Source organism: Thamnophis sirtalis, unplaced genomic scaffold, assembly GCF_051295495.1.
Source record: "Thamnophis sirtalis isolate CommonGarterSnake01/CBP01778 unplaced genomic scaffold, rThaSir2_p1.2 scaffold_4, whole genome shotgun sequence".
Classification (NCBI taxonomy): domain Eukaryota; kingdom Metazoa; phylum Chordata; class Lepidosauria; order Squamata; family Natricidae; genus Thamnophis; species Thamnophis sirtalis.
The window spans coordinates 55,316,102-55,326,944 of record NW_028261384.1 but is presented as its reverse complement, the minus strand read 5'-3'; the positions used below and the strand labels follow the sequence as shown (position 1 = coordinate 55,326,944).

Genomic DNA, 10,843 nt, shown 5'->3' with positions numbered 1-10,843 from the left:
CCCACCATGTGGTTAGATCTGGCCTGCGGAGCCGTCCTGGAAACTGTAAGGGGCCAGCTTCAGCTTGGCCCACAACATCCTGGCCAGTGGCGTGCACATAGGAGGCATGCACATGCATGCACAGGCACTTTCCACATCATCCCAGCATGCGCATATGCACACAGGAGTCATCAGACCAGCGTTGCCTCAGCCCAGCCCACCCAATCCCAGTGTGGATGCCACTAGGTTGCAGATCAGTGCCATGCCTGCACCAGCGTCTCTGGCCTTTCATGTGTGTATGTGTGTGCAGGTGCATGGGGGATGGGGGAGGTGTCAGATAGCAGGGGCTCTGCAGCTGGCCCTCCAAGAAGCAGGTGTGGCAATGGTGGAATCAGCAGCAGGCAGAGTCGGGTGAGAGGCATGTGATGAGGATGTACCTGCTTCATTCCATGTGGCTGGGAATGCTCTTCCAACTATATTCGGCCTTTCTTGCTGGCCATTTCACCCCCTTTGGGTGAATCTGCTGGGTGGCAGCAGCAGCAGCCCATATCAGGGCCAAGGTGCATCAGGTGCATGAGAGGAACATGTTCCATGCACAGGCCAAGGAAAAGACCCACAAGGTGACCGAGAAGATGACTGGCAGCAACCTGCTCTCCAACTGTTGTGGCCCGCCAGCAGCCAGCAGAGCTGACAGCAGATTGAGACAGCAAGGAGGTTGGGGAGGAACATGGGCCAGTCCTGGAATCTGGGGAAAGCTCTGATGAGGGCTCTCTGTCAGAGGCAGAGTGGGGGCCAGAGCTGTATGCCAGTTATCAGCTGCCCTCAGAGTCAGACATCAGTGAGGCAGATGAACAGCTGGAGCCTGTTCCCAGTGGGTGTATGGACAGAGTTGCCAGATGAAGGGAACAGCTAAAGAACAGTGGTCAACTTGGGAGTAAGGCCACAGGTGGATGGCTTGCCTGCAACTGTGCCAAACAGGCACCTGCATGGCACATCAGGATCGCCTGCCTTCCCCATTCCCCATGCTTATGCCTCTTCCTGCTGCCATGCAAACCTCCCACAAGCTTCCTGTGAGTCAAGCAGGCATGCAGCATGTCTGGATTGCCTGCCTGCCTTCTCCCCTCACCCTCTGCCTCCATGCTCAGAATTAATGGTATTTGCACCACACAAGGGACTGGCGGGTTGTGACTGCAGTGGACACTGCCAGCCCCCACACACTGACCATTTCTCATGCTGGCCATCCCCCAGGTTTATTTTTGGGGTAGGGCTTATATTAGGTCTACCCCAAAAAATCAGGCTTGTTTTCATGGTGGGTTTTATATTTGGGAAAACACTGTATACATATACATGCACATGCACATGCACGTACAAATACATATAAATAGGTTAGGATGGGCATAACTGTTTAGTTAAAAAGTTATGCCCAACCTAAACTATTTTTAATTGGCTAGCTAGCTATATCGAGAAAGGAAAGTGAAATTTTAAAATAAAATTCTATACAGTATCAAAACTATCTAAAACCAAAACATAATTAATACTAAAATTTCTAACATTTAACAACAATTGCAATAATTATATCAGATTAGAAATTATATCTTTTTCAACTTTTGGTGGCATTGTCCCACCTAATATCAGGAGAGAAGTAGCAGCAAATAACAAGACAATTTATATTGTGTTTCATTTTATAGCCATGGTATTGAAACTAAATAATACAAAATTATATTGTCTGGTGATGGCTGTTCATCAAGCAAATTCATTGACTTAACTGTAGCATATGACACTGTTAAACATACAGCATTGCTATGCAAGTTAAATAATAAGCTTACCATAATCATTGGCAGCTTCCTCCAAAACTGGAGATTTTATGTGACATTGAATGGTAAGAAGAATAGATGGAGAATGCATATTATTGCAGAAGAATGGGCTGCCACAAGGAAGTATATTGTCTTCAACATTGTATAAGAGTATATATGAATAATTAACCATTTCCATACCACTCATATCTATTTATCTATGAGGGCAACACATCAGTGATCACACAAGTTTCAACGTTGGATGAGGTGCTGAGAAACATATGGTAGCACTTGAAAAATTAGGATATTACATCATCAAGCTCCTAACCATTAAATACTCATTCCAAAAGTTGAGAAACTTCCTGGAAGGAATGCCTTTTCCCATAGACCATAAAAACCTATGTACCAAAGAACCATGCTGCTTTCACCCAAACAAATCAGATCGAGCCAATTCTTCTTGTGCTTTGATTTTTACATTTAATATATCTCAGGTTCAAAGAACTTTATGCCAAATGTCCCCCGCAAACCAGTATATTCTCAAGTCGAGCAACAATTCTATAACCATCGCATTTCCAGCCTCAATGGCAACTGATAACTTGGGAGCTACCCCACCACATCAGGATCTAATCAGCATTCTGGAGCCCAATTTCATTCTCACAGCCCCAAGGAATGACCTCAAGGAAGCCCTAGCAAATACTGTAACTCTATTCACAATGGAGGAGGCATCTTAAAGAGCTGAATAGTAATTTTCCCACAGAGAGAGATATTTTGCCATGACAATCAGAAAACAGGGCATTGGGAGAGGGGCATGTTTTCAAAACTGCGCTGAATTCTGATGAATATTATTTAACTGTATACAATTTCAGGGAATGCAAGACTTAAGCTTTTATTAATCACAAGAAAACATCAAGATAAAAAAATCTGTTCTTTCTTTTTATTTTTTATTTTTAATTAGTAGAAGATTAATAAGATATGTGATTTGATTTTGTATATCTTAAAAACATTTTCACTGTTCTGGTAATCTTTGACCTTCCGTTCAAGATGTTCCTTATTGCTTTGATTTCTTCCTGGAAAAAAATGATGAGAAAGGAGAGGCAAATGCAAGAATGCTCAACATCATATTTATAAATATATATATTTGGGACATGTGGACAAACTAACTACACATTTGATCCCCAGCAACATATACAGTGTTTCTTAAAAGTGCAATTTAAAGCTTTTAAAACTGCATTAAGACTTTTGGGACTCATTGTATTTGAAATATACTGCTTCTGATACTGAAGACAATTGTTAGCTATCAAGATTAATAGCCAATGCATGCATTTGGTGGCTGATTGATGATAAGATATGTAAAGTATATACTAATTCATGATTAATCCATAAGTGCACTGAATATATTTTCCAGAAAATATGAAGGGTATTAATTTGATTTCTAGAGAATGGTTTCTGTAGAACATAATATAATAGGGTTGGAAGGAGCCTTGGAGATCTTTAAATTCAACCCATGGCAGGAGATCCTATACCAGGTGTGTTAAACTTGCAACAACACGGAGTCGACCGGAAGTTCTCCAGCTGTACAGAAGTGGGGGTGGGTGGGCTCTCAAGAGTCTCACATGAACCCTGTCTGAGAAAACATCTCTGAGATCTTTTTTAGACTGGAATCCCCCTGGAGGGGGGATGAAGAAGGGGCATCATCTCATCAGACCCAGGGGGAGGCAACAGGTCCCTTGCAGTTGGAGATTTGACCTGTGAATCAGAGTAGGAGTGGCAGCATGGCAAGATGCTGCACAAGAAGCTGACTTCCAGCCAAGACAAATGAACAGGAGTGTGAGGAAGAGATGAAAGACCAGTAAGAAAATTCATCTAACCCACAGCCATAAATCAAACTTGGAAAAGGCAAAAAAATCCTGAGAGCATAAATAATATTGATGGTCAGACTGGGATTTTTTCAAAAAGAAAGAAAAAAAGGAAAATAGCTCCCCCCCCCAAAAAAACAATTTGTTTGAAACAATTCAGACAGAAAGGCAGAAAGCAGAGAAGTGACAAATGCATTCAAATACTAACTCTAAATTTGGCTTCTGACTTGAAAAGATGATGTTTTTAAAGGAGTCTAGGAGCGTGAAGATTTATTTCATCCAAGTGTCTTTTAACAACATAAGTAATCCCAATTAATGAGAGATGGAATGCAACAAGGGAGAAAGATCAAGAAAAAAAGCACTATCTCTTCACTGACAACTGATAACCTAATCTTGCCTGTGTGGGAAATTCAGTAAATCAGAACTTAGAAAAGCAGGAGGCGAAGAAGAAACATATCCGAGTTTTGGCTGTATGCAAGCTTGTTCTAATTAATATATTTTGAGCAGCTATAACCAATGAGAGGTGAGGAGTGGCAAGGAAAGGAAATAATGCCGCGTTTCCCCGAAAATAAGACAGGGTCTTATTTTCTTTTCACCCACAAAATATGGTTTGGGCCTTATTATCAGGCCTTATTGTTTTGGGGTTGCTAGGCGGCTGATCTCTTGCGAGCAGGCTCCCAAGGAGCCGGGCACAAGCTCAGGGCCTCAGCCTCAGCCATCAAGTTACCACACTCACAAGCAGCTGCCCAGCAAACCCCCTTTCCAGACGGGAACAGTGCCATTTATGACCTCGGGTATCGCCAAGCTGCATGAGCGCCTGTTTGCCACTGCCTGGCTCTCATGTCTTGGTGCCTTCGAAATGCCAGTGAATGGTGCTCTGCATGGCTGGAGAAGGATTTGCATGAGCAGCTGTTCCACTCCACTCTCATGCCTCCCAGCCTCACAATGCCCTGGCCCAGCTCTCCCTGCAGAGCCAGGGCACCTCTGCTGCCACCACCGCCACCATCCCAGCATGGCTTTTTTGGCAGCTTCCAAACTGAGTATTCTGGCAGTGGCCGCTCTGGGCGTATGCTCTGTGGTTGTATGCTCTGCTGACAGCCAGCTCACAACCATAAAGCGTATGCCAAGAATGGCCTCTGCCGGAAGACTCAGTTTGGAAGCTGCTGAAAAAGCCATGCTGGGATGGTGGCAGCAGCGGTGGCAGCGGAGGTCCCCTGGCTCTGCAGGGAGATCTGAGCCAGGGCATCATGAGGCTGGGAGGCACGCAAGTGGGAACGGAATAGCCACTTGCGCAACCCCCTTCTCCAGCCATGCAGAGCGCCATTCACTGGCATTTTGAAGGCACCAAGAAGTGAGAGCCGGGCGGTGGCAAACAGGTGCTAACATGGCTTGGCGATACCCCTAGGTCAGTGACTGGTGCTGTGCCTGTCTGGAAAGGGAGTTTGCTGGGTGGCTGCTGTGCCCAGCTCTTTGGGAGACCGCTCACAAGAGAGCAGCTGCCTGCCAACCCCCCTCTTCAGCTGGGCACAGTGCCACTCACCAATCTAGTGGTATCCCAAAGGCACCAAGCAATGCAATCACTTTTGTCCCCTCCCCAGTTCCTGCGACTTGGCACCTTCAAGATACTGCTAGGTTGGTGAGTGGCGCTCTGCCTGGTTGGAGATGGGGGGAGGGTTGTGCAGAGGGCTTATTTGTGGGGCAGGACTTATATTTTTGCCCACCAGAAAAATATGGCATGGCCTAATTATCAGGACATGTAATATTTTTGGGGAAACACAGTAACAGAGTCAAGAACTGGGAAATACAAAGGTTTTTTTCCTTCCTTTTTTTCCTGCAAAAGATTAAGATGGCTCCAGCTTCTCTTCTGGAAGTTGAATTAACTAAATTTAAGGTGGACCAGAACCTTGAAATGAGACTTGTATAATTAACTGCAATTTTGGAACTGGGCATTAAGGAAGAACAAAAGACCAAGATGGCTCCCGTTGCTCTTCCCCACTCCAGCTGAAGTAGATAAATTTAAGGTGGATCAGAACTCTGAAATAAGAACTGCATAACTAACTGTAACTTTGGAACTGGACATTATGGAAAGCTGGGAATTTGAAGAACTACATGAAATTGTAAAATATATGCATAAATCCTTAAAATCAAGCCTAAATAGAATTCTGAACCCAGAGAATCAGGTATTTAAAGAAGAAGGCAAAGAAGAAGGAGGGCAAGATAATGAAGGGGTAGAAACAGAGAGAAATAAAAAGCAGACAAAAAATTCCATTGGACTTGACAGTGGTATAGAGAAAATTGTAAAAGGGGGATGTGTCCCAACAAAAGGGAATTAAAAGAAGACAGAAGATGTTTTGGAGGTTGTCAGTGGCATAAGGAAAATTGAAGTAGGAGATTACGTCCCAATAAAGAGAAATATAAAAGATCTTTTGACTGTGGCTTGGGGAAAATTGAAGAGGGTGGACGTGTCAAAACAAAGAAAAGGGAAAAGGTAGGAACAGAGAAATGGGACAAAAGACATACTAGGAAAAAAATCAGACAACTAGAAATTGTTATATGGGAAAATATAAAGCTAAGATAAGGGATTTATTCCTAAATATGACAATAAAATGGAGTTGCTAACTGGTTGATAATGGAAAGATAATTAAAAAGAGGTTAAAATATATGGAATATGTACAAATATGAAACTGATATGGGGAGATTGTAAAGCAGAGGTTTGTTATTCACTTTTATATATGATAATTAAACTGAGTTGCTAATTGATTGAATATGACAATAGAGGGACAATTAAGCATTGGTTAAAATATATGAAACATGGACATATATAGAACTTTTAAGATGATGAACAAAGTGAGATGTGTACTGCTCATTATTCTCTATAGTAGATTAAGGGAATTGTAATGAACATTGAACAGTAAAGATTGCCATTTATAGATAATTAAGGGTAATCTAATCCAAGATATGGAAAAATGGAGAGGGAACATGAAATATACTTACAATGGGAAACTATTGAGATTTAAAGACAGAATCACAAATTGGAGGCGTGTAAGGATGTATAATTATATAACTATAATGATGAGAATAGCTGGGAATTGTAACCAGGTCTACATCTCAGCCAAAATTAGGCAGTGGGGTTGGGTGGGTTTAAAAGTATAATAACTATATATGTATACTTTTTTGTTCTCTCTTTTAAAAAAGGAGGAGGAGGAAGATATATGTTAAAATTAAATATGTATATTGAAAAGGAATTATAAATACCATCAACATAAAATGGAGCTTGCGCAGAAGCTGAAATTCACCAAGTAAATGATATGAAGAGTGTGAAGTAGAGGAGAGAGGTAAGGGAAGAAGAGAGGGATAGGAGAGAGGCCAGGGGGAGAGGAGGAGAGAAAGGAGGAGTGGAAAGGGGAGCGAGGAGAAGGAGAGAGGAAGGGGAAGTAGAGAAGAGGGAAGAAAGGAGGTAGGGAGGGGGAGGAGAGAGGGAGAAAAAAGTGATGGATAAGGTACAAACATGGTGTATGGAGAGCAGAAGAGCTAATAATTATTTTTGGGAGTTGTTGGTAAGATGAATTGATGTAAACATTTAATAATACAATACGATGTTGGCTATGTAATAGTATACTTGTAATTATATGTTATGAAAATGAAAAAATAAACTTTATATACAAAAAAACTTGCGACAATATGTTGTCATCATGTGATGTATTGCAGCTCCCCCCTTTTGCTACACCGGAGGTGGGCGTGGCCGTGGCCAGCATGTGACACATCTGACCCACAGGCCGCAAGTTCGACACTCCTGTCCTATACCATAATGGACAAATGGCTGTCTTGAAAACCTCAATTGATGTAGCATTTACATCTTCCAGAGGCAAGCCATATCACTGATTAATTGTCCTCATTGACAGGAAATTTCTCCTTAGCAATTAATTGGAGAATTGGTTTCTCCTATAATTTGATACTCTACAAAACATACACTGAATTGTTATTCCTTCATACCAGTTATTAGACTCATATAAGGAGACTCATGTAAGAGTAAAGTCCTTTCCGATGTACTCTGAAACCTACATTCAGCAGTGGGATAGTAAGTGCAAAAAGGCTAGTAGGCTTTTAATATTTAAGAATAGGACAAGATGAAATGTGGTGTTGGATTCCTCAAGTTGAAAACCTAACTTCTGAAGAAGAATAGCAATTTCAGGATTATAGTAAATTAGTGCTTTCCAAACCTGGATAAATGACCCAAAATTGAGTAAAAATATTTTTTTTAACAACACACAAACTTATTATCCAATCACAGAGAAATAAGGACTTTCTGATAAACACTAAAAAGGACTGTTTTACATGCCATTTTGGTAATGAAGAAAAATGCTTGGAAAGTACTACATTAAAGAGATCTGAAAATGTAGGAAACCTCTTGTTAAATTTGTTTCCAACATCTTATTAAAATCTCAGGTAGATAGATGGAAACATGATATTATCTTACCTCTTTCAACATTCCTTTGTTGGCAAAATAGGAGTAACCAGATTTTGGAACTTCTCCAATGGACAAGCCTTTGAGCATCCTGGCAAAGTGAGCATATGGGGTTCAACAGCAGTGTTGTTCCGATAATACATCTCAATGGTATGGCTTCTGAATATGTATCACCCCAAAGAGGAAGAAAGGCAAAACAATATATGGTTTACAGCACAAATTCCTATATTTTTTACACAATGAAAATAAATTGACATAAACAAGGATGTGGGGGCTAAGCAGCAATATAGGATATATAAAATGAGAACCACAAGTTTCCATCTTCCAAATGAGTATATTCTTATAAATTGAATTCAGTGCACATTCTCAAACTTTAAGAACTATCTGCACAGTTATTAATCTATACTTGCGCAGTGCGCTAAAAATTTTAGGAATGTGGTGTGAATGGTATGCCTGATTGATGACTGTACCCACTTTTTAACTTTATTATTGTTGTATTTTTTGTGTTTTAATTGACCTATGTGGGGAATGCATGGATGAGTGACTGTGTTTGTGTGAGAGGATTGAGAGTACAGCCTGGTGCCTCCTCCACTGAGTGCTATTGCAGAAGTGGTAGGGGGCCCAGGCTGACCTCCCGTCCCAGAATGAGTGACAAAAATTGCCTGCTGGATGGTGCGGAGGCTGTGGGAGGGAATATGGGGTCTACGGGTGCGGGGGTGGGCCGGAGCATTACGGTCACTATGGGGAGAGGCAGGTACGACGGGAACTTCAGGGCTAGCCATGAAGGAGGGTTCGCTACGTCACAGAGATCCCTCCTTCTGACCCTGCTAGTTCCACTCCAGGGCCAGATGGCAAGAACTGTCAGGCCCCTGGTCTCAGGCTGTTGTTGCTAAATGCCAGGTCTGTGGTTCACAAAGCTCCCCTCATCCGGGACCTAATTTTAGACGAGGGGGCAGACCTGGCATGTATTACTGAAACCTGGCTGGGCCCGGAGGGAGGAGTCCCCCTCACTGAAATGTGCCCAGAAGGATTTCAGGTGCTTCATCAGCTGTGACCCCAGAGAAGGGGTGGGGGAGTGGCTGTCATCGTCCAAAGGTCTTTAGTTTATTAGAAGTTTATTTATTTAGTTCCTCGTAGGATCCCTGCTCCGGAGCTTGTCGGGTGTGAGTCCCTGTTGATGAAGTTGGACCTTGGTGGTCAAGTGGGTTTGTTGCTAACGTACCTACCTCCCAACAGCATTGCAACAGCCCTCCCCTCGCTCCTCGAGTCAGTAGCCGAGTTGGCGGTAGAGTTCCCCAGGCTTATGGTTCTGGAGGATTTCAACCTGCCTACACTTGGTGAATGCTCTGACGGGGCGCAGGAGTTCATGGCTTCCATGACAGCCATGGACTTGACCCAAGTAATTTGGGGTTCAACTCATTCAGCGGGTCACATGCTTGACCTCGTATTCCTTTTGGAGCAGTGGAGATGTGATCTAGAGTTGAAGGGCATTAAAACCTTGCCCTTGTCATGGTCTGATCACTTCCTACAGAGGCTTGACTTTCGGAAACCAATCCCCCACTGTAGGGAGGGGGAACTGATTAGGTGGTTCCGGCCCAGGCGCCTGATGGACCCTATGGGATTTCAGACGGCGCTTGGAGAAATACCTGACACTATCGTCCACAATCTGGTGGAGTCCTTAGTCGCTGCCTGGAATAAAGCAGCGGCGGGGGCTCTAAACCGGATTGCGCCTTTGCGACCTCTCCGAGGCAGCGGATCCAGGAGGGCCCCTTGGTTTACCGAGGAACTCCAGGAGATGAAGCGCCAAAAGAAACGCCTAGAGCGCCGCTGGAGGGCCAGTAAATCTGAGTCAGACCGAGAGCTGATGAGAGCCTTTATTAGAGTCTATCTCGTGGCAATACGGGCGGCAAAATGCTCGCATTTTGCTGCCCTTATTGCATCCGCTGAATCGCGCCCAGCCGCCTTGTTTAGAATAACCCGCTCCCTCTTGAAAGGGAGGGATGCGGATGACCCTTTACAAGGTATAGCTGAGGAATTTGTTCAGTATTTAACGGATAAAGTCGCTCGGATTCGGACAGAGCTGGACTCCAATTGCACGGTACCAGCCGAGGTACCGGGGGAAGGTATTGAGCATACTTTATGGATTCAGTTTCAACTTGCTTCTCCTAAGGAAGTGGACAAGGCCATGGGAGCGGTGAGTGCCTCCACTTGTATACTGGACCCGTGGCCCTCCTGGCTGGTCTCGACCAGCAGAGAGGTGACACGTGGCTGGATCCGGACGATAGTTAACACCTCTCTCCGGGAGGGAATCTTCCTGCCCCTCCTAAAGGATGCGGTGGTGAGACCCCTCCTGAAGAAACCATCTCTGGACCCAGCCATTTTGAGCATCTATCATCCAGTCTCCAACCTGCCCTTTGTTGGGAAGGTTGTTGAGAAAGTGGTGGCCTCTCAACTTTGACGGTCCTTGGATGAAATCGATTATCTAGATTCCTATCAGTCGGGTTTCAGGCCTGGTTACAGCACGGAAACTCCTTTGGTCACGCTGATCGATGATCTCTGGCGAGCCAGGGATAGGGGTCACCACTCTATCCTTGTGCTCCTTGACCTCTCAACGGCCTTCGATACCATTGACCATGGTATCCTTCTGCGACGGTTGTGAGAGGTGGGAGTGGGAGGCACCATTCTTCGGTGATTCTCCTCCTACCTCTCGGGCAGTCGGTGTTGGTCGGAGGGCAGAGGTCGACCCCAAG

General features: G+C 44.0%; 1 protein-coding gene across 1 annotated transcript in view; it reads right to left on the bottom strand.

Annotated features, from left to right (window-relative positions):
- Nucleotides 1-2,705: 2,705 nt before the first annotated feature.
- The window catches only part of LOC106550725 (prostatic acid phosphatase-like), a 40,791-nt gene continuing 32,653 nt past the window's right edge, over nt 2,706-10,843 (bottom strand). The window contains exons 10-11 of the mRNA XM_087714389.1: nt 8,106-8,252; nt 2,706-2,839 (exon numbers count right to left, since the gene is read on the bottom strand). Of these exons, the coding sequence (XP_087570515.1) occupies nt 8,111-8,252 (142 nt within the window). The 3' untranslated portion in view covers nt 2,706-2,839; nt 8,106-8,110. The remainder of the gene's footprint in view (nt 2,840-8,105; nt 8,253-10,843) is intronic.